Raw genomic sequence first — 26,500 nt, 5'->3', positions numbered from 1 at the left:
TGATGTGATTCGTGAGTCACCCAACTGCCTGCTTGACTCAGGTCTGTCAGTTAACAACCGTTGAAGTTGTGCCGAGAAACTTTATTTCCTTCGTACAGCTGGTGATATATGGAGCACCGGTACATTGGCACAATTGCCAGAATGTATATTTCCCGCAGATCATATTCGAAGCTACTGTGGAGATAATTCAGGGGTAAATGTAGAATTATTGTATATTATCCAATCAAATAGTCAGCTCTTAGTCATCAATGCAAGCTACCCCACCATGTCTTTCTGACCCCCTCGTTGTCCAAATTTCAATCACAGATTCAATTGCAACTCTGAGCTTCTTTTGACTCTCTCGTCTTGTTCTTTTCCCCCTTTCAAAATGTACAAACCGCCACCCTCACTTCTCTCACGATCTCTTCCTGTTTATCATCTCACAGCAGCCAATACATCTTTAGGAAAAACAATCTTTTCAACACTTCTGTGTCGGCAACTTCTTGCCAAAAAACAAATCCCATATTATTTGAAGCCTGTTTCTACGGGCCCTTTAAACGAGGCTGATGATGGCCATATTGGGAAATTTGCGAAGGGAACGAACATAAAATGTTTGTTCAGATATGGGGAAGCTGTCAGTCCACATATAGCGGCAAAGGGTGTGAAAGTAAGTTTTGAAATTTAAATCTGGACGTAGGAACGATGACTTGATAGTTTTATGGGTTTAGCTTGATATATTATGTTTTAACTTCCGAAATAAAATGAATTGATCGGACCTTGAGGGTTCAAATGAGATACGATCGAAGGACGCTGACCCGAGAACTACTTGCAGCCACCAAATGATCACGAGATTGTCACAGCAATCGCTGAACAAGTCCAAAAATGGACGAAAAGTAATGAAGAAGGACGGGAATCAATGATCCTGGTGGAAGGTGCTGGTGGTGTACATTCACCTACACCTTCTGGTACCAGTCAGGTGGATGCATTAAGACCTTTGAGAATGCCAATTTTTCTCGTTGGTGATTCAAAATTGGGTGGAATTTCAGCAACAATTAGCGCTTGGGAGAGTAAGTCATATCCTTAAGATACTTGAAAGTCTCGAAGTTTCTTCTAGGTGAACCCCAAAAATGTAACTTGTACTAATGAAAACATAGGTCTGCATCTTCGTGGTTATGATATTGAGTCAGTGTTGATATTTCAAGAGGAAAAATACAGCAATTATGCATATCTTTCCAAATATTTCCAAGAAAGGGGTGTAAAAACAACAGTCATTCCTCCCCCACCGAACCAAATTCCAAATCTACAAGAAGATGAGGAGTCTATGTCCTCATACTACTCAAGTATTACTCAGTCTGGCGAGATTGAAGCTCTATTGGAAACTGCCCGTCAACGAAACATTTCACGAATTGAAGATCTTGAACAGATGGCCACGAAAGCCCATGAAACGATCTGGTTTCCGTTCACCCAAATGAAACATGTCTCACCTGATAATATACTCCCAATAGATTCAGCTTATGGAGATTATTTCCAGACCCTACCGAACACTAGCGCAGGCGAATCCACACCACAAAAGCGGTCCAAGGATAATGTTCTTACACCAACATTGGATGGCTCAGGATCCTGGTGGACTCAAGGTCTAGGCCACGGAAATCCTGCCCTTTCCTTAGCCGCAGCTTATGCATCGGGTCGCTATGGCCACTGCATCTTTGCATCTACCATCCATTCACCTGCTCTCAAACTCGCTAATCATCTCCTTACAAATATCAAGAATCCCCGTCTCTCACGCGTCTTCTATTCTGATAACGGTAGTACTGGCATGGAAGTTGCTGTAAAAATGGCTTTGACAGCTGCTAGTAAACATTACCGTTGGGGAAATTGTGAGGACGCCAGAAAACGGGTGGGAATTATTGGATTAAAAGGCAGCTATCATGGAGATACCATTGGTGCTATGGATCTCAGTGAAGGAAGCGTTTACAATGAAAAGGTACATTGGTATAAAGGAAGAGGATTATGGTTTGATGTACCAAAAGTCTGGATGAAAGACGGGAAATGGGTAGTTTATGACGGAACTGGCCAGAAAATTGAGGAGACATTTGACGAATTGGAAGATATTTTTAGTTGGCAAAGAAGTACCAGTAAGTTGAGGAAAAAGTATGAGAAACATATTTTGGCCGAACTGGAAAGGGCAAGGGGAAAGGGGATGAAATTTGGTGCCTTGGTTTTGGAGCCAGTTATCCTTGGTGCTGGTGGTATGCTATTCTGGTGAGTATACCCATCCCATTACCACTCAAGCATTCCTCTAACATAAATTGAAGCGATCCCCTCTTCCAACGCACATTGACATACATCATTCGCAATATGCCTGAACACTTGCTCGGTAAAGTCAATAATCCTTCCACAGGCAACCCAGCCTCACCAAATCAATGGACTGGCCTTCCCGTAATTCACGACGAAGTCTTCACAGGCCTCTACCGACTTGGCCACTTCAGTTCCTCTACCCTCTTGCATACATATCCCGATATTTCAGTGCATGCCAAACTCTTAACAGGTGGTTTACTACCCCTTTGCACAACACTAGCCAGCGAAAGCATCTACGAAGCATTCCTTGGCGATGAAAAGAGTGAAGCGCTGTTACATGGGCATAGTTATACTGGTCACGCTGTAGGCTGCGAAGTCGCACGCGTAAGTTTGGAAACCATGGGAAAATTAGACAGCGAGAAAAATGGGGCTTGGGAGGGCTTTAGAAAGGATTGGAATGCGGTGAAAAATACTGAAGGAGAAATAACTCCCCAGACAGAAACAACAGCGGCAAAAAACAAACATAAGAAAGTTCAGGTCTGGAGTATATGGAGTAAATCATTCGTTACTTCAGCATCTCATCTGGAGTCAGTCGATGGTGTAATTGCATTAGGTAGTGTATTGGCTATCACATTTAAAGATGAGCAAGGAGGTGGATATACATCCAAGGTGACAGAGGTAATCAGAGAGAAGTTACTAGGTGGCGATGTGGAAGGCGAGCTGGGTGAATGGAATATCCACGCGAGGATATTAGGAAATGTGATTTATCTTATGGGTAGTAAGGTTATGACTGCAGAGCAAGTGAAGAGTATTGAAGAGAGATTGGGAGGATTATTAGGACTATGAGTAGGAGAGAGAATTCTGAATAACGATGAATAAATGATTAAATTATAGTAGCAGCATTGGATGATTCCAATGCAGTGAGATTATCGTGCCTAGCTTTGAAGTGTCGTATGTTGAATACATACAGCTCGAAGTTTCAACAATTGAAAAATGTTTTGTAATATTCAAGGGAAATTTATTTTATCAGGAGCTACCTGCGAGAATACTACAGTGTATCGGGAACTTAATTCTCGATAGATAAAGTGATAAATAAATGATTATTGAAAGCGCCTTCGAGATTTATTAAACTAAAAACATCATGTATATAATTACTATTTACGATTATCCACATTCTCCAGATCAGGGTATGATATAATCAACATATCTCCACCAAATACCATCCTACCCCCCAAACACCCACCCAAAACGCCCATCCAAAACAAAACCCCCCCAACATCAAACCACCTCAATGTTCAGGCCACGGACAAAACTCCAACTTCCTCTGTTCATCTCTCATCCGTTTCCTAACCACAGCCATCAAACCCAAGGGCACCAAAAGATCCTCTCCCAATCCCTCTTCTCTCCCCTCTACCCCTTTACTTTTCCACGTATATTCATTCCTCCTCGCGCAAACTTCCAATCCATCATGACCTCCATAGCCATAACTCATCGTTCTCATCACTTCTTCCCTCACACTACCCCTTTCCCAATTTCTGTAAATCCCATCTTTAGTTCTTCCTCCCGCACCGACATTCTCCCTGAAAACTCGCATGAAACTTTGATACGCGCAATGTTTATCGAATAACCACCATTTCGGAATCACCAATCCTAATTCTGGGAATTGGGTATCTTGTCCTTTGGCGTGCGTAAGTGTCCATGTTCCATTACGTACTTGTGTAAGATTCTGAATTGCGGTTTCAAAATTGGGCGTTAGATCGCTGGTGAGATCGGGGTTGTAAAAGTGTTGCGGGAGTAATTTTCTGTATAGACGACCGGGGTAGAATGAGGAACTGGGGTCCTCGGGGTCGATGACGATGCTGCCTTTGCTCATGCGCCAGGAGTGGTGCTCAAGGTCGAAATCTAGATGGAGTGGGTTGTCGCCGTAGATTCCCATTATGCGCCAGTATTCTTCGAAGGGCTTGAGTGTTGTGGATGAGTTGTTGGCTGGTGTCGTTGCGTTTACTTTGATGATGTTGAAGAGGTCGATCCCGGATGGGTAGGATTCGTAATCATCGGATGAGGGATATGTATATCGACCTGGAGTTTGCATAAAATGAGGAGAGACAAACCTCGTACGTGGTAGTGTTTTGTTTTCAAGACCGAAGTAACGAGCATATGGTTCGGAGAGCTTGATACGTGTATCGAAGCCATTGCATGTGCCGTCCATTTTGTATTTCCAGAAATGCCCCGGCCCGATGATAAGTCTGGAGGTTTTTTAGTCCTACGATTAACAACGAGGAAGAGAAGATAGGAAACTTACACCGCCGGGATACAAAGAGTAAGCATAAAAAATATAATCCACAAGAGGAGCGAAACAAGCTTAGAAGTTACGATCTTGATACGTCTCCAAGGAACATCGTGTGGCGTCCATTCTGTGAGGGATGTACTCAAACCTAGCTTAACTTTCAAACAATAAGAAATTCTGAGTATAGCTGAACCCCAAAATAGTGCATTGACTCCGAAGAGAATAACAGCCAAGAGGATGCAGAAAGTTTGCTCGAAGTTGCGTAAATTACCCTCCGTAAACTTTTGGTGCGCGAGGGGCATTGTGTATCGCGAAAGACGTGTTTTAGTCCAGAGAATGATAATGCCATTGAAAGTAAGTAGAACGGGGAAAATAAAACAAAGGTCGTATAGGAGAAATTCGGTTGAATAGCCACCGCGGAGCAATCCTAAGAACCTGTGATCTCGTCGTGGACCAATGCCAAAGGAATTTGTCCCATTTCGATGTCCATTTTCTACTTCTCTTCTGATGTCAGCAATACTTCGTATTGGCCCTCCTTCTGAAGGAACATATGTATTGTTATTGAGAACACCGGAGTGATGGAGTGCTGGAGGTGGTACGACTGGATTGGAAGGAATTTCCTCCCCGCACTTGTCTGTGCATTCTTTTTGAATGCATGGTCCAGGATGACATATTGACGGGCATGTATACGATTCGCAATTGTTTCGAGTACCACAACGCTGTTCTTTTGAACAAGGGTGGCCGCAACTACCTGTAGTTATGGCAAGCATGGACACATCATGTTTTCTGCACCAGCAACTCGGTTTCGGATAGCTAGAGTGTGATTGTTTGCAGGTAGGACATGTCCAGGATGTAATATTCAGAAACCGAATGGAGGATTGAGCCCAATTATGGATACAACCAGGATGATAGGCTTGATAGCAACAGTGGCAAGCCCAGATCTCCGATATGTCGATTGAAATAGTGTCATGGCAAATTGGACAATTGTATCTGAAAATGAAGTTAGCTAACGCTCAATCGCGGGCCGAGGATAAACTCGGAGGCTGGATCGATTTCGTATGACGAGAATACATACAATCCATTTTCGATATCCTTCATGATCCGATCGCTCCTGTTGGGAGCTAGCGATCCTCCATGGACATCTACTTTGTCAAGTTCTACTGCTTGGTCTGTTGGTCTTGATTGCCTTGCTGGTCCTGGTAGCCCTGAAACCCAAGTGGCAATGTGCTCTGGAAGCCCTGGAAGCATTCTGACTTGGTTTGGTAATTCCTTTAACTTGATAATGAAATGGTGTCACAAATATATATCGAAATACCTGACAGTTGATTGAATATATATCAAGTTTGGTGATTGATTTAAGATTGGAAACAAATGAGTGATCAGATGACTGAATTAGGAAAGAGAGAAATCGAGGGAGAAAATTGGGGAAGATGGTTGTGGGAGGGGAAAATGGTAGAGTTAAGGTGTTATGTAATGACCTATGACTATGAAGGTAAAGTCAAGTTGAACTGACAACACTGCCTTGGCATGGGGAAGCCGTTGGAACTAAATGTGCTAGACATTTGACCGTTAGAACACTAGCCTGTTAACATGCAATAATGATGGGTCGCTTTCCAAAAGCAAACACCTTCAGCCACTTCAAGGTTTAGCATCACCATGGAGTATTACTTATAGAGAGAAAATTCAAAATCATGTAGAAGTAGATTTTAAGATGTAGAGAGAGCTTGATTAACAGAGCGACGATTGCGAGGATAAGAGTCGCACCTTCCACATGAATATCTACCACTGATATATGACGAAAGCGCTTGGGGCATGTCTTGGATGATCCGCTTTATTCAAAGACGAACCGCCAAGTCTGCTGTTAGATTCAAAGGCAAAGGTTCCAGATAGCTTCTAGATCAGGTCTTAAGGAGATCAACGTGGATGGTCCAATTGGATGAGAGAGAAAACTCCACAGACTGAAATGAATGTCTAGCTAAACATCGTACATCAAGTAGTGATAGCTGCCATTGGACGATCGGATTTGACTTCAGTATCGTTGAAGTCTGGCCAGAAGTATACTATACTCAAAATAGAGCCACTATTTTCCTTGCAGTTTAGCATCTTGTGTATGCTTCAAAGCGGTTTATGGTGTGTTTTTCGGTCGCACAAGAGGATGATGGCACGCTGTATTATCTTGAAATCGCGATATATCATCTTGAATTTCGAGACTTTCGAACCTTTGAGAGTTGTTTTCGTTCCTATGACAGAAGAACTTTATTAGAATGAAATGGAATTTGAAAGATAGTGTAATTGATTTCAAGATGAAGTTTACTATTCCCCACAAGTGCCTTTCTGTACACAGGCGAAGGCTAGTGAAAACAAGGCACGTGGATTTCACGGACGAGAATTGAGTGAGACATTATGGATAAAATCTGGATCGTAAAAATGAGATTATAGATCGATAAAACATCAAGGCTTGATATGAATTAGACGATCCGGATGGCATTGATAAGAGATAATGAAAATCTAAGTCCGAAGTGATAAGTGTTGATTTGACAGGAAGATGGAAAATAGTAGGCTGCGAAAGAAGTATGAACTGGCTTACTAATCTGATTTGATTTGAGGAGAGTTGCGAAAGAGGAAGATAAGAGGGGAAAGACTCGCTTCTGACGCACTCGCATCTTAACTTAGCACGGATGAAGCAGTGTCTGACTCGCTACTGCTTGATTTCCCAGTGTCCAAGGCTTCTTTATTTTTAGCTCTCTCCTCATCTTCCTTCTGCTCAAGTTCTCGTAGTCTTTCGACTTTTCCTCGGTAAAATTCAACAGCTGATTGTGGAAAACCAATTTCCTTGAAGAGATCTTCCACAGAATACCACTCTGTGGAAGTGGTGTTTTTTAAGAGAAATATCTTCAAATCTTGACGGTGAATCTTGTGAGCCCAGGCCACCAACTCAACAACAAAACTTACCCAATTCAAGACGGTTTCTGAATCCATGGTTCCTTCATGTTGTCGAAATTCGATGGTTCTTTTGACTGTATTAAGGTACGGTTTACGGAGTCCTTCAATACGATATGACAAAAAGTTGAAATACAAATGTCCACTGAACATTTCGACGACTTCATTTAAGTCAGTTATGCTGAGCAGTACATCTAGTAATTCTCCTTCATGTTTAAGTACACCAAGATTGGAGCGTAAATGAAGTGATGGACAGAAGCCACCTTTCATTCCAACTCGTGACTTGTGAACAAGTTCTGAGATTTGGGATTCAAAAATCCAAAGAGTTGCCATGAGATGTTGAAGCGGCGTAAAGTTCAGTCCTGCTTTTCCTTTACCAACATGAACGTGAAAACCACATGATCTGTTGACAACAACATCAAAATGTTTGTGGATAGCGGTTAGCATCCTGTCCACTTCCTTGAATGCTTCGAGGCCAAATTTCAAGACTGGTGACTGGATTTCAATCGGGCAATAATAGACCTTATTTGCCTTCCGCTCATCGAAGAAATATAAAGTGGCATCCGTGTCGACAACCCATGCGTTGAACAATGCTGCCTGTGGGGTCTTTTGGTTAGGAGTTGGAGTTGGAGTTGGAGGTCAGAGGTCTGCATCTAACTTTTGAATATCAGCTTGTGACAGAATGTCAAGCTCAGTCTCGACAATCAGGGTGTCTCTAACAAGCGCCCAGATCTCTTTCTGTTTTGTAAATGGTCGTTTTGGGAGGCGAATGCCAAACTCAAACTCTACACCGAACGTGAACTTGTCAGAGAAATTTGCCAAAAGACTTGGACGTTTAGACATATTGACTAACCTTTGATATGTGATGCGATTCGAATTAGGGTGAGGTTCCCTATTTTGAATGTAGCTGATGTAGTTAGATCTCGAGTGGAGATATTTATGGACATGTAAGTCCTTGCAATACTAAGACAGCTACGAGTACACTTAGATAACTTATTCCGTTAATAGGGGTTTTGTTGCATTGTTGTTTAGAGCACTTTGGTTCTTTGTTGATTCTCCGTTTATCAAAGGTATTGGGAAGGGTAAACAGAGCGTCTCTATGAGCGATCTTTCGATGGGACAATCAACATAAAACAAAGAATATTTTGCTATTGTTATTTTTAAGTTCTTGACTCTGTTATGACTGCCCTACCTTGGTGGAAGAGGTTTTCTGAACGGAGGTGTGTGCCGTGAAGTTTGTCTCTCCGCCTTGAAGTCAAGGATTAGAATATGTTCAGCAGCAAAACAGTGAGAGTCGGAAACACTCCACAGCATACGCCCCGTATCTGTAGTTGAATGTAACTCCTCAACGGCGAACAGAAATATTTGATTGCAAATTGCAATCAATGTTGGAGATAGTGGTGCGGCTAATGCGGCTGTTGTCATCTCACGGGGGTTTTCCGCTTTAATTCCGCCCCTATCGTGGTGAACGGCCTTCCGAAGATCAAGAACATCCCCCGCGTGTTCCCCAAAGATGGTTCAACATATGCATTGTGTTACACCCATTTTCATAACATGCATGTGTCCAAAACTAACCTTCAATTTTGATAGAAAATTAAAAATTCAATTTATGATAATTTCATCAAATTATATCAAATGATAGCGAATAAATTAATTTATATCTCAAATATCAAGCTCTTTCTTTCCGAAATGTGTAAATTCAACACTCGAGCGACTAGGACGTCTACAACATATTCTCGTTCTGATCTGTAATTTATGGGCAGGGCTATGGGAGAGGGGTATATGCATAGATCTTACAAATCTATTTTATATACAGTAATGGTCTTTAGAGTAGATAAATTGTAAGGCCAATATCCAATCTGTTTCTTTTTTTACACAAATTTTCAAGTAATAAAAGTGGAAGATGCTCGGTAGAGGAGCAAATCCACCAGATCCATTCTTTTCAGCTGTAGTAAGCTTTCCCTCCTCAGAATTTAAACCAGAATAAGAATGTCTTGCAGCATTGCTGGCCGCATAACTGGTAATCAATCCGACCTGGAGACGGAACTGTTGCGCGGAAATAGGCTTGAGTAGTAGTCCGTTATGTTTGTGTTGGACTCAGGTGATCTGTCCCAGTGGTCTGGGATGGGAACTATCCAAGCAAATTCTCAGCCCCGAGCCATATGCTGATTAATCTTCTCAATTCCGAATTGGCTGAGAAGAGGTGGTAAGACTATTAACACATACACGCTTAATGCGTAGGAATAATTCCACATGCACCTGAAGGAGGATCAAATGTGCTCGTGCGGCCACAAAGTGTGCCACTCCGAAACTCTAATATGCACATACCACCAAATGCTTAACTATGGACGCCAAAGGAATAACCTGATTTCTCTAGGGCTCAGCTTGAGTAGCATGTCAGCTCTCCTAATACACGTACCTTAGCTACACTTATACGTCTATTGAAGAAGATGCTATCCCATCCATGCAAGTGGATGCCATTGCTAATTTAGACTTGGAATTGTCGATATAATATTGACGCGGGTACCTGCTTTCCATATTCCTTTGTTCATATCTTTGTGTTCGTTATCTCATTTTATATTTGTTTCTTGGGTACCATAAGCGAAACTTCAAACCTCATCATGGCTATCACCGTAAAGCCGGAAGGCACCGAATATGACTATATTGTGTGCGGGTAAGTCTACTACTTAGATATAATGTTTGAATGATAACTCTCTAACAAGCATTTATAGAGCTGGCACGTCAGGGGCCGTTGTCGCAGCAAGATTGGCAGAAGATCCCAACAATTCTGTTCTCGTCATCGAAGCAGGAGAGGATAATTCCCTTCTCGAAAATACTCTCATGGTCGGGGGATGGTGAGATATTCATCCCATTGTCTCGTGGGCCAGAGCTCTGATTATCTATTCATAGGTCACAGAATTTTGACACAGAAGCGGACTGGAACATTACCACGGAACCTAATCCAGGAGTCAATAATCGTCAAGTCAAAGCCAGCCGAGGCAAATTTCTCGGAGGGTCCAGTGGTCTAAATGGTACACTGTGCATTAGAGGTATACCACAAGATTACGATGACTGGGAAATGCCAGGATGGAGTGGTGAGGAGGTTTTCGGTTACATGAAGAAGGTAAAATAGTCACTTTCCTGATCATGCTTATGGAACTGATAGAGATAAAGGCAGAGAACTTTCATGGCAAGGAATGGTTTAAGGCCGACGATTCGGTGCATGGTCATGACGGCTTGCTTGACGTGGAACCTCACGACCTGGTAAGCTGTACCACAGTAGCTTATTTACACAATATATTGACTTTATTAGGCCCCAATAGCTCACATGATTTTGGATTCGATGGAGGATCAAGGTCTGCCACTTCATCCTGACATGTTTTCGACTGGAGAAACTCCAAATGGTTGTGGTCATGTACCAAGAACTGTTTACAAAGGAGACAGAACTACTTCGGCAAATTACTTCACCAACAAAGGTCCAAATCTCGCGATCAAAACTAATACGATAGTCGATCGAATAATTCTCGAAGGTGCATCTCCCGACGACTTGAGAGCTGCAGCTGTCAAAGTAATTGAAAAAGATGGGACGGAAAAGCAAATTAGAGCTAGGAAAGAGATTATCATTAGTGGAGGGGCGTATTGCTCGCCAACTATTCTTATGCGATCAGGGATCGGAGCAAAGTCCGAGCTTGAATCCCATGGTATCGAGTGTCAGGTCGATCTTCCCGGAGTCGGCAAAAATCTTATGGATCACATGGTAAATAGTCGAAACCTCACAAATATACCTACCCTACTAACAAAAATCACAGATTGTTTTCATATTCTATGAAACCACAAAGCCAAATGTTACTAGCGATTATCTGCTTTATCGCCCGAATGCTTTAGGTGAAGCTTACAGACAATGGAAAGAAGAGAAGCGTGGACCCCTCTCCACTTTTCCATTTGGCGCGTTCGCATACTCTCGTCTTGATGAACGTCTTGCTTCCGAACCAGCTTGGACTTCAGCACCGCGACGGCCAGGCCGAGATCCTATGGGGTTAACTAAATCACAACCAAACGTCGAATTCTTCAGCACGGAATGCTATGGTGGCCCAAAGCAGTTCGATCAATTCCCCGACGGAGATAAGTCACATGCATTTTCTATAATCGCGGAGTTATTTGCACCCAAAAGCAGAGGTACCGTAACCTTAAAATCAAAGGACCCAAAGGACAATCCGGTTGTCGATCACAACTACTTGAGTGAAGAACTGGATATTGTTGTTCTCAGTGAGGCATGTAGATATGCCAATGAAATCATTATGAAGGGGAAAGGCACGAAAGACATAGTTGAGGGAAGCTGGCCTAAGGACTTAACACACCATGCATATACATCGAGAGAACAGTGGGTTCCATATATCAAAGATAATGCTACAACCTGTTATCATCCCGGAGGAACCGTCAAAATGGGCAAAGCATCGGATCCAACGGCAGTTCTTGATGAGGAATTAAGAGTCAGAGGTGTGAATAATCTCAGAGTTGCCGATACAAGCGTTATGCCACTTCTTAATCAAGGTCATACCCAAATGCCTGCATATGCGATTGGTGAGAAGGCAGCAGATTTGATTAAGGGTATTGACGGCTTAGATATGGCAGCGTTGAAGTTAGAAAGGTATGATTCGAAGATTGAAACTTCCTGATTACAAGAGCATAAGGGACAGAATTTTAAGAGTTGCTCGATTAGTTCTATGGATAAAAATCTTTGGCATTATTAGCATGCCTGAGTTGAATATTTGACACAGATCTACTGTAATACCTTTCGTTTCGACAATGTCTTTTCGTAAGATTTTAAAAAGCAATAACAAGGTGTGTATTGAATTGAATACAGAGAAAAATTATGTTACACACTGTTCGTGGCAGTAATGTGGGTAACCAAATTCTGAAAGTGCTCTTTCCTTATAAATGATTTTACTAACGATCGTGTCATCTCTCTCGCAACTCTCACTTTCCTAATCCAATTTTTAATATGACTTTGTTCATTTCCCTTTACACAATTCACCCATCCCAATCCAGGTTTCCATCAGAAAATTCTCCCAAATCTCTGGAGAAGTCGCTGAAATGTATTTCTCACATCTTCATCTCATAAGTCTTCTCATCCTCACCCTTCACTTGATACACCTCACATGTGCCACCCTTCCGCCAATACACTACACTATAACCCGACGTGGTGGCTCATTTCCCGCTCCTGACACCGCAAATCTTACATTCCTTCAATCCACACTTGCCGATGTGCATGGCAGGTTTACAAATTCTGAGAGAGTGTTGAGGGGAAATAGGGTTGTTAGGATTCCTAGACGATGGCATGATGGTCAAACTACCAACACAACAAATTCCCAACGTCGATCTGGAACTTCTATCCAACCAGGGACTACTCTTCTCGGCGAAGTTGGTAATTCTGGATCTTGGTTTGCATCCTTGAAAATTGGCGAACCGTCGCAGAATGTAGATCTAGATCTTAATATGTTGACGGCTGATTTTTCGGTGATTAGTACACCTAGTGGGAAGGGGAGTTTTTATCTCGAAGAGAGAAGTGGCACTTACAGTGTTAGTAATGATAATGAACAGGGAAAGGGCATGAATTTTCCAGGATGCAGGTGTGGAAAAGATGTAGTGGGATTACCGTTGGGGATTGATGTTTTTGATGGTCTGAAGGGGGAGAGATATATACCCGTGAGCTTCGCCCATTGCAGACCACAGAAACAGTGGGTTGGTAGTTTGGGGAAGAGTGGTGCAAGTTTGGGATTGGCTGTAGGGGAGGGTCTGGGGCAGGTGGGTGGCTGGAGAAGAGGATTATTGGGGCAGATTGTCAAGAGTGGAGTTGTCGATACAGAGGTCTGGAGTTTGATGTTACTCAATGGGCATGAGGGAGTTTTTAGTGTTGGAGGGTCGTCGGTCAAGGCAGTTAGAGAGGTGGAAGGGATGATCGAGCAGGAACTGAAGAAACTTGACGCGGGTGGCTTCCAACCGGGACACGCTGAATTGGTGAAGCTTGATGTGGGTGGATTGCAACCTGAAAACAATGAATTAAAGAAGATTGATGGGATGGGCCTACAATCTGGACATGACGAGCTGAGGAGAAATGTAGAACTGGGATTGATGAAGAGAAATGAAATTGGATTTGAGAATAGTGAAAAATTGACGACGACAGATGATAGTACTTTGGGCACTAGTGACTTGAAGCGAAGTGATGAAAGTGCTTGGGAATGGAGCAAAGTTCGAGGCGCGGATGGGTGGTGGGAAATCCTAATGAAAGGGATCTGGATTGATGGAAATAAAGTTTTACAAAATCAACCTATAGTCTTGGATGTAAGTTCAACACTTCCCACTGTGCCTTGTTTCCTCCTCTCCATTTAATTCATATTCGTTAACTTTCACCACAGGTTAATACTCCCTACATAGTCGGCCCACCACACCTTGTCCGTAGCCTCTACGCCTCAATTTCAGGCTCGCGTCAACTTCCACCACCATACGATCAATTCCATGCCTACCCATGTTTTAACCCGCCTCATTTGTCACTTGAGTTTGGAAATTTAAGGGTCAAGGTATTGGATGGTAAGAGAGACATAGGAAGCTTTTCGCCAGGAGGTAGGTTTAGTTTGGGGAGAATGGAAAGGGGTAGTGGTTATTGTGTAGGAATTGTAGTGGAAGGAAGGTTTGGTGATGGCGATAACCAGGATGAAGCTGGAGGAGATGATGGGTTAGATGGCAATGGAATGGGAGATATGTGGATTTTGGGAGAGCCATTTTTCAGAGATGTACAGGTTGCTTTTGATGTGAGCCTCTTGATTATTCTATTCATTTTTCTCTCGGTCGAATACTGACAATTCATATACAGTGGAAAGAGAAAAGAGTTGGTATGCAACGACTTTGACTCTCCGTACATATTGAGAATGAGGATGCTAGCCCAGGATTTTAAGCGATTTCCTTTTCGAGTATAACTTTCTAAGAAATCTTTTACTCCGCATGAAAAATGGGGATTTACATTATATAAACTAGCAGTGGAAATTTTGGAAGGTTTTTTTTTACAGCAAGGAAGAGACTGTCATGAGTCACGGGAGTACACGTGATACTACAGCTCAATTGTGCCACATTTTAGAACTAGTGCTTTAGCTACATCTTCATCTCTGACAACCACTTAGCTAATAGTCTAATGATTAATTTTACCAAGAAAATTTTTATCTGCATGATGCAACAGACATGCGATAGAAGATACGGACAAGTACGTGAGAATTTCCTCGACTTCGGCGAAGGTGCTCTTGAAACGTTACAATGATGCGGTTTTCAGGCAGCTGAAGTATACTCGAGGTCGGGCTGAAGTACGTTATATGCAAGCGCATGCGAGCCAAGGTCAAAAAGCCATTGTGGTGAAAGACCTACCAATCAACCTTGTTCCAGCAGAATAGATTTTCTTCTCTTTGCAAAATTCGTCGAAGGTTGTACAGCCGGCTTTTTCAAGTCCGGCCATGATCCGGCTGATGTCAGACTCAGATCTGCTCTCAATATATTATCAGTAGTTTTATTATGTGATGTGCTAGTTTTCACATTGCTAATTATTCATTGCATTTTTCTTGAAATAAATTCTTCTCTCTTTGAAGTCTGCTAGCTTGATAATGGCGGGACTATCCCCATCGCAGCTTGAGGAGTTACTGCAAGGGCCAGCTTTGAATCCTCCGCTGGGTGTTATTCCGAATTTTGATAATTCTTATACTCTTTTGCCAGTAGCCAATGCGGTGAAGATTGTTACTACTATTCTAGCCACTTTGGCTATTTTCATACGGATTTATACGAAGTTCCGGATTATTCGAGAGATACATTTGGAAGATTGTAGGTATCAAGATATGTGTGTTGTGTTGAGCTTCGCGTTGACTTTTCGCAGATATTGCGGTTGCAGCTTGGGTATTTTAAATCTTCCTACGTAGATTTTCGAAAACTAATGGTTGGGTTCTTAGGGTGGTTATATTGTTTTTATTGTAACGACTGGTTTCGATCCTAAGGTTTTTGGTCGGCATCAATGGAATATCAGATTAGTAGATTTTCAAATCTTTCTCTACGTATGTAAACCATCTAATTATGTCTATTTTCTATCATTTGGTGAAGCTCATAGTGTCCAGGGCACCTACATATCATCCATCTCATTCGGTCTTGCGATATTATCAATCAAGATTTCAATATTACTACAGTACATCAGGATCTTCACAGCAGGAACACGAGACTTAATGTTCTGGAGCTGTCACGCGCTCATGTGGATGACGGTCATCTTCTACGTTATTCTATTATTCATGACGATATTTCTTTGCACACCCGTACCGAAATTCTGGAACGTCTTGGAAACAGGTCACTGTCTCAATATGAATTACGTATTTCTCGCAACTGGAACGGCTAATACCATCTCGGATTTCCTTATCATTTTACTCCCGCAGCCGATTATTTGGCGGCTACAGATGAGTTTCAAGGAACATGTTGGTGTTTCTGCTATTTTCTCCACAGGACTCTTGTAAGTAAATATCAATATTATAAATTTGCATTTCCAAATATTAATAAGACTTACAATTTTAGAGCCTGCATAGCATCAATGGTACGCCTAATAATCTCATCCAAACTATTGAAAAATAACGACGTAACCTGGTTAACAAGCATCATGTGCATACCCTCCTACGTCGAACTTGGAGCAGGTATCATAACGAGTTGTCTACCAACATTACCAAGGTTCTTCAAAACTATGGCTCAGATCTCTTGGATTTCAAAAATGTACAAATGTTTTTCTTCTTGCTTTAGATCTTCTAAATCGTCGAACTCCTCGTCGAAAAAAATTTCAGAGAGGAGTGGTAGATCTTCGTGGGTGCGGAATCGTAGGAGATTATCCATGGTGAGGGTGGAGAGAGGAGTGGCGGGAAGTTTGGATGGTTTGGAAGGGTGGGGGGATGAGGGTGAGGGAGAGGATCCTGATGCGGTATTTCCCACTACGAGGTTGGGAGATGTGACGACTTCAAGGGGTGTAAGAAATGAGGGGGATAATTTGAAGCTGAAGAATTTTGATGAAGAACGAGGGGTCCCACAGGTTTCGGTCATTCGTCAGGGCTCGGAGGCTACTGAAGGGAGTAATTAATGTATAGACGTATTGAGGGTTGTCTTGGAACGGCGGGGGAAAGAACGGTAAAAGACGTGTATATTGCAGCGTGATTCATGAACTTAGATTTGGGCTTCGATAGATTAGATTATTAGACTAGAAAGGAAGATTTCAGGTTTGAAAAATTTAGAATCATGAAAAGATGTTTAATTATTCCACAGCTTCTCTCAAGAGTTAGCAAAATCCCATAGCAAATTCTAGTTTTTATTCTGATTTCTTCCTTTTGGCAAATAGATTTAAGATTTTCGTCTATCAAATCTGGTGAATCGTATATTTCCACTCTGGATCCTCCTTGATCCTTCCTTTCCTTGATTCGCTTCAAGCCTACATCTAATTATCTACATTACACACTAATGAAAAGACCCCCATTCATAAGTCGTTAGAATTTCTCAGACGTTCCATTCCAAACTCAACCCATAGTTCCAAAGAAAGCGCACCATCAAATATATTATCATCCACCAACTAAGAAAACCTCTATTCCAATTCCAATTCCATTCAATATACCCCCGGAGTCCAATACCGTTTCCATACTACCCGAGGATACTAACGAGCTATTTTTAACATTCAACTAGATTTAACAATCATTAATACAGCAAACTTATTATTCCAGGCCATTGCGGAAATTGGAGTTTCTGATTTCAATTCACTTACTTCATTTCTAATACACTACCAGCTGGATAGTTTATCGAACAAGTCGAGTTAATTGATACCTACTTACCTAGCGAAAACTGCAAAAATGAGAATATTCATATATATATATCCATATACAAACTAAATTTATATTCCTACATAAATAACAACTGTATTATTCATTCTAGTTCATTTGACTTATTGCTTATTGCAAACTTACAAAAGACTTTTAGATACATGTAAACTCCACCCGACGCATACCAGCCACATCAAGAGAAATATCTGAATATGAATGAGTATGATTCGATTATGATATTTAATATTACCAGGTTAATTTTATTTTTAAGTGTTCTTTACTTACCCCGACCCTTCGTGATTAGGAAAAGTTCGTAGGTATTGAATGAATTATTAACCGAGGATAGTTTCGCTCAGAGCTTAAAAGTCATTATGATGAGTTTACTGCAAGTGATCCTGTTTTGCAAGGGGATAGGATTCGGAGTTTTAAAAAAGAGGGGTGTTTGACTTAAGATGTAGAAGCCAATATAATGGTGAAGTGAAAGGTTTATCATTTGCATTAACTAACAAAGTATGTCCTCAATCTATGCACCTCCAACGATGCCGGGCCCAAAACGAAACCTCCCGAAACACCTCCCGAAACACTAAATTCGGTATACCCAGAAACTCCACCTGAGAATGGAATAATATGCATGCATTGATGTGTATCTGGTATCAGTCACCCATTTGACAAAGCTTCTTGTATAGCTTCTCCTTCCTCGGGCGTTACGACCATTTCCAACATTTCTAGTGCACATCCGGGGATATCTGGATCAATACCGGACTCAAAAACTAAATCATCCTCAGAAAAGTTAAGCCTAGCCAAACAGAGTAGGTATTTCTGTGACCCCCCACGAATGACTGATAATTTCTTTTGCATATCGAATTCGTATCGAGTGACAAGATGGAACAGAAGCCGAGTTGCGAGACTTATGAGACGAGCACTAGAAAGAATCAGCTGATGTATACGTAAAGCGATAATGATTACATACCTCTCCTCACGGCCAGATTTATGGTCATATAGGCCATCTAATTCATCGCTTATCAAACTGACGATTCTGCCAATTGCAGTTGGATGGGAAACAAGTGCATTTCCAGCATATGGTGACCGAGTCATACCAGTCAACAGTAAAATTATTTGCAGACGTAGTTTTAGGACGACATCGGCGTCAACCTTGGTCCCGCTCGAGGGGAACCAGGGTACCTCGAATAGTGGATATGTCAGACGTTCTATGATATGACTGGCATTTGCTGATGTTCTCAACTTTGGATTATCATCCACATTGCTACCGAAACTATTTTTCAAAACACCAGTAGATAGAATTCGCAGCATCCACTCAAAATCTGCCACTAGCTGGTTCTGACTAAGCATGAGAAGAACAAAGTCCCATCGCATCAATTTCCAAAATCTAGTGATCTGCTCCGGGTCGGGGACGCATCCCAATGCAGCGAGGTGAATGAGAGCCAAACAAGCGGATACATTGATGTCTTTATCAAAAGGATGGGGTGACTCGGTTTTGAAGCGAGGGATCGCCACGAGATCAGCAGTTTTTTGTACCAAGGGAATGAGTTGATCGATTACATGCGGTACGATGGAGAGAGTTTTGATCTCGAGCGCAAATGTGAGAATATCCACAAACAAGTAAACAGGGGTATAATAGCTTTCATCCATACACTTAGACCATAATTCTATTAGAAACAAGCAGAACTCAGATGGTACCTCTGATATAGGCTTTTTTGTACCAATTCTTGGAATCTCTCCAAGAATCTGAGATGAAAAGTATTCATTGGGGGACGATGGTAAAGCATACTTACTAAATGCTTCAAGAGTCCTCAAGTGTTCACGATCAGGTCGATGATCTAGCATTGCCGCGAGGAAATCCGATCGATCATCCTGCAAAACAAGCCTCTCTAATATTGATTCGTCCAAGAAAGGAAGCTTTTGGGGTTGTGAAGGTTGGTCTGGAACAGGAACCATATCCAAAGCACTAGCTGAAGGGCTATCGTTTGCCTTGCGTTTCCGTTTTGCTGCCCTTGATGGTGTACCAGGTTGACGTTTCTGAAACTTCGATGGGGACATTTTACTAGGAGAAATCACCTCGATTTCATCATCATCGAACCCATCCCTGAATGGCATCGGCTCTGTTTTCTTCGGAGTCATAACTTGTGGATCCTTCGCATTTTTAGTTTTACCTAACTTCCTGGCTCGTTCGGTTTCTTCAAATAAGTCTTGCTTTGTGAAATCTCGCTCAATTGCAGCATTTCTTGCAGCAATCTCTGCAGCCTCCCTATCTTTCTGTAGCTTTGCCAATTGCTCCGCGTGTAACTTCTCTTTTGCCGCTTGTGTGCGTTCATATTCCTTTTGCGATTTGTCCATCTTCCCACGTAGAATAGAGATTTCGCCATTTTTTGATAGAGCTTCTTGTTCGAGAGCTTTATTTTTTTGTTGCAACTGGAGAAGAGTTAGTGACTTTGTTCATGGGGGACAATTGGTAACCATGTATACCTCTTGCACCAACTTTTTGAGGGCCTCATTATCACCATCTACAACTGATTGACTCTCCAACCGAGAAAGGTTCGAAGTCTCTCGTGAAACTGGATTTGGAATTGGCTGTTGTAAGACGTCTGGTTGTCGGGAACGAGGAGGAGCGATATAATTTCTAGGCCTGTTCACAATGTTTGCCCTATGACGTTGCTGCTGCTGTCGAAATTGTTCTTGTTGGGTGGCTTGATTGACATTGTTTCGAGGTACATATGGTGCCACCGCAGGCACACTTCTGGCCTCATCGACGACGACAGCATCATCTAAATCGTCATCGTCGAGCTCTTCCCCATAATCGGAAGAAGGAGGGGCTTTGATCTGAGCTTGGGTGAATGCTATAGCATTGTTCTCAAGTTCTTCTAGGGCATCTGCTGGTATATCGTTAAGAAAATCGTCATCGGAGAAGTTATTCTCTCCATCTTCGTGAGGAGCCATTCCATCTCTGTGGATAAGAAATTTCTTGAGAACATTGATGTTTCAATTTTTTATTTTGAAAATGCCGATAGCAGACTCGCATTGCTTTCAATTCCACCGAAGGCTGTATTGGATCGAGTTTCTGCCACCGCCTTTTGGGGCTCGGGCTAAAATGCTCCATCTGATCGAATAAAGTGGAGTACAGGTGAAGGTAATTTCTTTGAAAATGCTGCTGTTCTTTACTTTTCAATGGGTGACAAGTAGCAGACCTGGTAATAGCAAGTACCAGGTAGTTATTAATATAGCCAATCGTATTGTTCTGTTGTATTGATGATACCCAACAATGTTTGCATGAACTAAATTTCTTTTTTAAAAATATAAAGTCAATATAAATATCAACATTTTATGTATTGAATTTTCCCCATCTTTCTTCCCTAAAACCAGGCTTCAGTTAACGCGAATATCACAAGCAAACGCTGAGCTCTGATCTTTTCTAGGGTTTTTTCGGGCTGACGTAGGAGTGGGTGAAGAGGAGCCACAACTTATTAGCATCGCATCACTAAAAAAGTAGACGCCCACTTACAAAGAAAGGACCACTTCAACCTCAACCAAATTCGGGAGGTTCAGGATATTCTACTCTGCTCACTGCCAGTTTTACTCTACGGGCAATCTCATCCTTACGCATGTGGAGTGGTGGAACTAGAAGAGACTCTTGACGGATCCGGCTTTCTTTTTTGGGTGCTACGGATAAGGATAATTGAAAGAGCGAAGAGGAAAATCCAATCGCCAAGACCTCAGTAGAATTCGCAAACTCGATCTCCCAGCTTTACACGCAAAAATGGCAAAACCAAGGGGGATTAAATTCAATCATCGAAATGGCCGCGCCGGTAGTGATGGTCGCAGAAGCAGTTTCTCCGATATCAGTGAAGCTGCCTCGGAGCCAAGCTCTCCAAAGATAGCAAAGGCAGATGGTGCAAGCGATGAGAAGAAAGAGGTGAGATATGCGCCCATGCTATTATCTTGGTGCACTTGCTAATAACTTTGGCCGCAGACTGATATAGTTGTGCCATCGGAATACGAGAAGAAGAAGCAGACCTTTATTACACGATCGATATGGACATTTGTAATGATTGGGGGGTTTTTTGCGTCCATGTTCATGGGGCATATATATATCATCGGGATTGTCACCGCAGTGCAGATAATATCCTTCAAGGAAGTCATTGCGATTGCAAATGTACCCAGTCGAGCTCGTCGATTACGCTTCACAAAAGCTTTGAATTGGTATTGGTTGGCCACTACCATGTACTTCTTATATGGCGAGAGTGTGATATACTATTTCAAGCACATAGTATTGGTCGATAAAGTTTTGCTGCCGTTTGCAACACATCACAGGTTCATCAGCTTTATGCTCTACACCATCGGTAAGGGAACTTATTGAATGTATAGGGCAATGCTAACAGTATTAAGGATTCGTATTCTTTGTTGCTTCTCTTCAAGCAGGTCACTACAAGTTTCAGTTCACGCAATTCGCCTGGACTCATATGGCCCTGTACCTTATCGTGGTCCAAGCCCATTTCATCATGAACAACGTCTTTGAGGGAATGATTTGGTTCTTCTTACCGGTGTCTCTGGTCATTTGCAATGATATATTTGCTTATATCTGTGGTATCACGTTTGGCCGAACCCAGCTCATTAAACTCTCACCAAAGAAGACCGTCGAAGGTTTTGTTGGTGCTTGGGTTTTGACAATCATTTTTGGTGTAGGCATGACTAACGTACTCATGCGGTACAAATACTTCATTTGCCCTGTAAATGTAAGTCGAGTTTCCCATTAGTTTTTGAACGGCAACTAACGCCTGACAGGATCTTGGTGCCAACCTATGGACCGGTCTTGAGTGTACACCAAACCCTGTTTTCTTGCCTCATACCTATCAACTCCCTATTTGGTTTCCAGTCTGGAAATCCTTCTCCATGGCACCTATGCAAGGTCACATTCTTGTTTTTGGAACTTTTGCATCACTCATTGCACCTTTCGGTGGATTCTTTGCTTCTGGACTGAAACGCACTTTCAAAATCAAGGATTTCGGCGACTCGATTCCAGGACACGGCGGAATCACGGATCGAATGGATTGTCAATTTATCATGGGTTTCTTTGCCTACGTCTATTTCCACAGCTTCATTGCTATCTACAAAGTATCACTTGGTGGTGTCATTGAAACTGTGATCAACGGTTTAACGCCAGAGGAGCAAATGGAACTTGTTAAGGGAATCAGCAAACATCTCTATAACCAAGGGGTCATCGGCGACAAGGTAAGCTCATTATTTCAATTCTATCATATCATTCCTGCTAATAACTTACAGGTATTGGACTGTCTAAACGTGGCAGCGAGTAAGAGATAAGGTGCTCCATGCAAAGGTGGATATGTTTAGAGATTCTTTTTCTCCCTTATGAATGATGAGTTTTAGTAAAGTTTTCACAAAATGCATGGAGAATCCTCACACGTGTATAATATCCTTTCGATTCTCGCTGCATAGCATAGTCTTGTTCTTGGATTCTCCCTTTGGTGTATACGATCGACGGTTCCGGTGGACAGAATGGGGCTTACCTTTTCCTGTTTCTTTTTATCAGACCCGGTATTTAATCTGTTGAGGATGGTGGGTATGTGGCAAAAATACAGTGTTGGTTATAAAGTGAAAAATATGGATGAGATGAATGAATAAAAATAAGTATAGGGTGAGGCTTGCCCTCTAGCTAATGGGATATTTTTACCCAAAATTCTGGGATTTTATTCTGAGTCATTTTTTATGAGTACCTAGGTATATGACTTGATATCCACAGGTGTTGTTTATTTTATAGGTTGTTTTCGCAAAGTCCAATTCACTGAAAGATCAAGTCGAATCATACCCCATTTTGCCTCCTAAACGCAGAATCCATAGATTATCTATCATCAGACTGTCAAACCCATTATCATTGTGAAAATCTTAAGACATGAAACCATTCAGATGTCAATATTAGCCCGAGATACCTTTAGGGAATCAGTAAGATATTCCGGCATCGCTTTATTTAACTCTCATTATACGCATATTAGTATTACTGTATTACTGTAGTTTCTATTGTCTCGGGTATAAAAAGGGGGGATGGAGGTGAAGTAGATAATCAATTCTTAGGGGATAATTACCTGAAAGATAGTACGAGCAATATTGAGTGAAGTCTCCACCCAGTCTGGGGCTATTCATCAGCCCAAATTTACACGAAACTCCTCGACTCTAACAAGATACAGCAATGACTACTGCAGCGCCAGACTACACAGCGAAGACTTCATCATTATCCTAAGATAGGATTAACCAAAAACTTGAGAATTTAATCGGTAACAATCGAACCCCGGACGCAGTTATCAATGTAGCTGAGCAGCTTTCGGACACTGAGATTAAAACGTTGCCTCATTGGATGGACTTTTAGTCTGCAAAATATGTGAGGTAGGACTTACGTCGGATGGATAGCAATGAAACTGTTTTCGATGAGACTTCAGAGACTTTATCGTTGTATTTTATATGATGTCGCGAACTTTTATGAGCCCAGGTAATCTTCCCGAGTTTTTGGTAAATTTTAAGAGTCACTTGGTCGAGAGATAACTTTCTCTTTCTGTTTTATGCGGAGGCCGATCTGTGACTCACAATCTTTTTGAAGGACTTTAGGAAGGATGGGAGGATCGAAGAAAGTTATAGCAAACACTCTTCTCTTACTTCCTCTTTACATTGAGTTAGGTGAATTACTAATGCAGAAACTATCACGTTACGTTCGCTGCTCCTCCTGCCTTTAACGAGAATGCGGCTTAATCGGGTACGGCACTGATATTGTCATATTTGGTGATGAATATCACAGTTATCGCGGTTATTTAAACGGTATATGAATTTGGCATTATGTTTACTAGGTTTTCATATATCAATCCCCATCAAAAGGCTTTTATGTTGGACGCTATAATCTAGCATGAGATCCATCTTGACCATCATCAACGGCCTTTCTTGTACAAGCCTCATCTTGGGACTGTTCTAAGAAAGGAATCCAATGTTTTTCAACCTACAGTGAAGAACATTACTAATCTGACCAAACAAGGTTTCCATCCTCAAAAATAAAAACAAGAATAGAAATAACAGTAAACATCTACAGGAACTCACCTCATCTGAAACTCTATACCCCAACAACCATGGCGCAAAACCTTTATCCCTCCACGCCAATGCTTCTCCTCCTTCTTCTTCCCTCATCTTCCGATCTCGCTCAATTTGCTCGGCGCCATCGTGCAGGTGATAGAGATATTGTTGGGTATTGCCTCGCTCGACGACAGTCTGGGTACGTGGTGCGCGGATGGCTTGATAGATAGGGAGGATGTGGCGGAGAAAGGAAGATTTTTGGGTGGCACTGGGAGAAGAGGGCGCGGTGGAGGGATTGGGGTAGTGGGAGAGGAGCTCGCCTAGGACGGCGGCGTCTTCGAGTGACATTCCTGCACTTCGGGAGAGGTTAGATTTTGAATAGAATTGGAAATTGTAAGACATGCTATGAAAATTGGATGATTTAAATGAGAAATATGTACGTAGAAATGTCAGGGTAAAGATAGAAGGAGTATTCAAGTGAGACTTCCCGATACAAAGGGATATCTTGCACATCGATTAGATATGCAATCAACCGTCGCCAAAATACCATGATAGCACTAGTAATGAGAAAGGAAAAAAGTAAACAATACCCAGAAGCAAGATAAGGAAGAGTAGCATGAACAGCATCTCCTAGAAGAGTGAAATGACCGGATGGATGACTCCAATTATCCAGACCAGGACGAGTACAAAGACGCCATTTGTACACTGATTCACACATGCTAAGTAGTTTTGGTATCCTGATCAATGGAAATGAATGTAGTGTCAGCGGCAGTACTACAAGAGGAGAAAGGGCAAGTACCTCGGATCCCAATCTTTAAATAACGCTCGCATTTCTTCTACATTACCTTCTAGAGTAGTAGCACCAGCTGGCATATCATCTGGAACAAGAAGAACCATATTAAACAGTTCGCCGCCTCTCAGAACGTAGTTTACTAGTAGTTTGGTTAATCCCAACACATTTCCAAAAAGCCTGAAGATGGAGGGGAAGAAAAACACACCAGCGTGCATATCTGGGCCCAACCAATAATTCACCTGCGGATTCTTCACGAAATCTGCTAATTCGTCATCTGCTAACATATCCTTAGTAGATAACAACAATCTATAAGCCAAGTCTCCGGTAAGATGTGGCGGATCTTCTCGTCCTAACATGACTTCCCTGAGTTTACTAAAGATCCCATCGGCACCAACTACTAAGTCGGCTTTTATATCCTCCTCGTTCTCTTCATTCTTCATCTTCTTTTCATCAGCACCTCTCTCTACCAGTACCCTCGCTCCATCCTCCAGAATCTCCACATCTACCACCCTCATCCCTACTTTGACCTTAGCTCCTAACTCCAATGCTCGTTCATATAACCCCCTATGTAAGTTCGCGCGATGAAAATCCCAGTAAACAGTTTCTGGGTACTGTGCCGCGCTCTCCTTAGTATTCATCGTTGATATGACATCACCTTTCCAAGATATCATGTTGACATGTGAAGGAGAAGTGCTGTGGGAAGAGAGGTAGGGAAGCAATCCCCAATTGCGAAGGATGAGGGATGTGGGAGGTAGGATTTGGATTCCGGCTCCTACCTGCGGTAGATTAGACGTGTTAGTTGGTTGATAGTCTGTTAGAGAGGCAAAAACTGGAAGTTGGAGCAATTGGAGCGTACTTCGCCGATTTCATGTGCAGATTCGAGAACGGTTACTGAGTGACCAGCGAGAGAAATTGCAATTGCAGCGCCTAGCCCACCCAGACCAGCACCGACTATTATCACCTTGCTTTACGATTAGTATTGTTGTCTAATCTTGAGACAAGGGATGAACAATGAAGATACCTACCTTCAACTTATTTGCTTCATTGCGGTTTATCTTCTCTTTCACTGGGATGGCTGAGGTAGACATGATGGTACTTGATATATAGAAATCTAATTAATCCTTAAAGTTAAATCAAAGGGAGAAATAATCAATTAGGATATAGTAAGTATCAGATACAACGTCGAATATTGAAGCCGACAATAAGATCACCAAACGAAAATCCTCGATCAAGCAAATAGCATGTTCAGGA

The 26,500-nt window shown here is 42.0% G+C and overlaps 10 protein-coding genes across 10 annotated transcripts; 4 read left to right on the top strand and 6 right to left on the bottom strand.

Annotated features, from left to right (window-relative positions):
* Positions 1 to 367: 367 nt before the first annotated feature.
* SS1G_08439 (hypothetical protein) lies at positions 368 to 3,123 on the top strand (the record flags this gene model as incomplete). Its single annotated transcript, XM_001590649.1, has 5 exons — positions 368 to 646; positions 812 to 1,046; positions 1,134 to 2,241; positions 2,295 to 2,661; positions 2,773 to 3,123. 5 exons carry the CDS (start codon positions 368 to 370, stop codon positions 3,121 to 3,123), a joined length of 2,340 nt encoding a protein of 779 aa, XP_001590699.1.
* A 442-nt stretch (positions 3,124 to 3,565) lies between these two features.
* SS1G_08438 (predicted protein) lies at positions 3,566 to 4,866 on the bottom strand (the record flags this gene model as incomplete). Its single annotated transcript, XM_001590648.1, has 2 exons — positions 3,566 to 4,523; positions 4,580 to 4,866. 2 exons carry the CDS (start codon positions 4,864 to 4,866, stop codon positions 3,566 to 3,568), a joined length of 1,245 nt encoding a protein of 414 aa, XP_001590698.1.
* A 557-nt stretch (positions 4,867 to 5,423) lies between these two features.
* Positions 5,424 to 5,646, bottom strand: SS1G_08437 (hypothetical protein; the record flags this gene model as incomplete). Its single annotated transcript, XM_001590647.1, has 2 exons — positions 5,424 to 5,554; positions 5,640 to 5,646. The coding sequence occupies 2 exons, from the start codon at positions 5,644 to 5,646 to the stop codon at positions 5,424 to 5,426; spliced, it is 138 nt and encodes a 45-aa protein (XP_001590697.1).
* Positions 5,647 to 7,228: 1,582 nt separating this feature from the next.
* Positions 7,229 to 8,347, bottom strand: SS1G_08436 (predicted protein; the record flags this gene model as incomplete). Its single annotated transcript, XM_001590646.1, has 2 exons — positions 7,229 to 8,101; positions 8,225 to 8,347. The coding sequence occupies 2 exons, from the start codon at positions 8,345 to 8,347 to the stop codon at positions 7,229 to 7,231; spliced, it is 996 nt and encodes a 331-aa protein (XP_001590696.1).
* Positions 8,348 to 10,125: 1,778 nt separating this feature from the next.
* On the top strand, positions 10,126 to 14,411 carry SS1G_08435 (hypothetical protein; the record flags this gene model as incomplete). The annotated part of the gene is made up of 9 exons (XM_001590645.1): positions 10,126 to 10,178; positions 10,237 to 10,359; positions 10,415 to 10,628; positions 10,679 to 10,768; positions 10,818 to 11,261; positions 11,314 to 12,152; positions 12,565 to 13,846; positions 13,921 to 14,313; positions 14,376 to 14,411. The coding sequence occupies 9 exons, from the start codon at positions 10,126 to 10,128 to the stop codon at positions 14,409 to 14,411; spliced, it is 3,474 nt and encodes a 1,157-aa protein (XP_001590695.1).
* A 268-nt stretch (positions 14,412 to 14,679) lies between these two features.
* On the bottom strand, positions 14,680 to 15,005 carry SS1G_08434 (predicted protein; the record flags this gene model as incomplete). Its single annotated transcript, XM_001590644.1, has 2 exons — positions 14,680 to 14,687; positions 14,918 to 15,005. The coding sequence occupies 2 exons, from the start codon at positions 15,003 to 15,005 to the stop codon at positions 14,680 to 14,682; spliced, it is 96 nt and encodes a 31-aa protein (XP_001590694.1).
* Positions 15,006 to 16,403: 1,398 nt separating this feature from the next.
* Positions 16,404 to 16,646, top strand: SS1G_08433 (predicted protein; the record flags this gene model as incomplete). Its single annotated transcript, XM_001590643.1, has 1 exon — positions 16,404 to 16,646. One exon carries the CDS (start codon positions 16,404 to 16,406, stop codon positions 16,644 to 16,646), a length of 243 nt encoding a protein of 80 aa, XP_001590693.1.
* A 1,384-nt stretch (positions 16,647 to 18,030) lies between these two features.
* On the bottom strand, positions 18,031 to 20,328 carry SS1G_08432 (hypothetical protein; the record flags this gene model as incomplete). Its single annotated transcript, XM_001590642.1, has 3 exons — positions 18,031 to 18,295; positions 18,344 to 19,803; positions 19,858 to 20,328. 3 exons carry the CDS (start codon positions 20,326 to 20,328, stop codon positions 18,031 to 18,033), a joined length of 2,196 nt encoding a protein of 731 aa, XP_001590692.1.
* Positions 20,329 to 21,145: 817 nt separating this feature from the next.
* Positions 21,146 to 22,707, top strand: SS1G_08431 (hypothetical protein; the record flags this gene model as incomplete). Its single annotated transcript, XM_001590641.1, has 5 exons — positions 21,146 to 21,301; positions 21,359 to 21,629; positions 21,775 to 22,121; positions 22,171 to 22,617; positions 22,669 to 22,707. 5 exons carry the CDS (start codon positions 21,146 to 21,148, stop codon positions 22,705 to 22,707), a joined length of 1,260 nt encoding a protein of 419 aa, XP_001590691.1.
* Positions 22,708 to 23,153: 446 nt separating this feature from the next.
* On the bottom strand, positions 23,154 to 26,337 carry SS1G_08430 (hypothetical protein; the record flags this gene model as incomplete). Its single annotated transcript, XM_001590640.1, has 9 exons — positions 23,154 to 23,225; positions 23,487 to 23,536; positions 23,983 to 24,046; positions 24,484 to 24,811; positions 25,047 to 25,193; positions 25,280 to 25,388; positions 25,455 to 26,025; positions 26,106 to 26,200; positions 26,271 to 26,337. The coding sequence occupies 9 exons, from the start codon at positions 26,335 to 26,337 to the stop codon at positions 23,154 to 23,156; spliced, it is 1,503 nt and encodes a 500-aa protein (XP_001590690.1).
* Between the last annotated feature and the right edge of the window lie 163 nt (positions 26,338 to 26,500).

The sequence above is a fragment of the Sclerotinia sclerotiorum genome, genomic scaffold (genome assembly GCF_000146945.2).
Source record: "Sclerotinia sclerotiorum 1980 UF-70 scaffold_11 genomic scaffold, whole genome shotgun sequence".
In the NCBI taxonomy this organism is placed as follows: domain Eukaryota; kingdom Fungi; phylum Ascomycota; class Leotiomycetes; order Helotiales; family Sclerotiniaceae; genus Sclerotinia; species Sclerotinia sclerotiorum.
The sequence above is the reverse complement of the archived record's forward strand: the minus strand, read 5'-3'. Positions and strand labels throughout refer to the sequence as shown.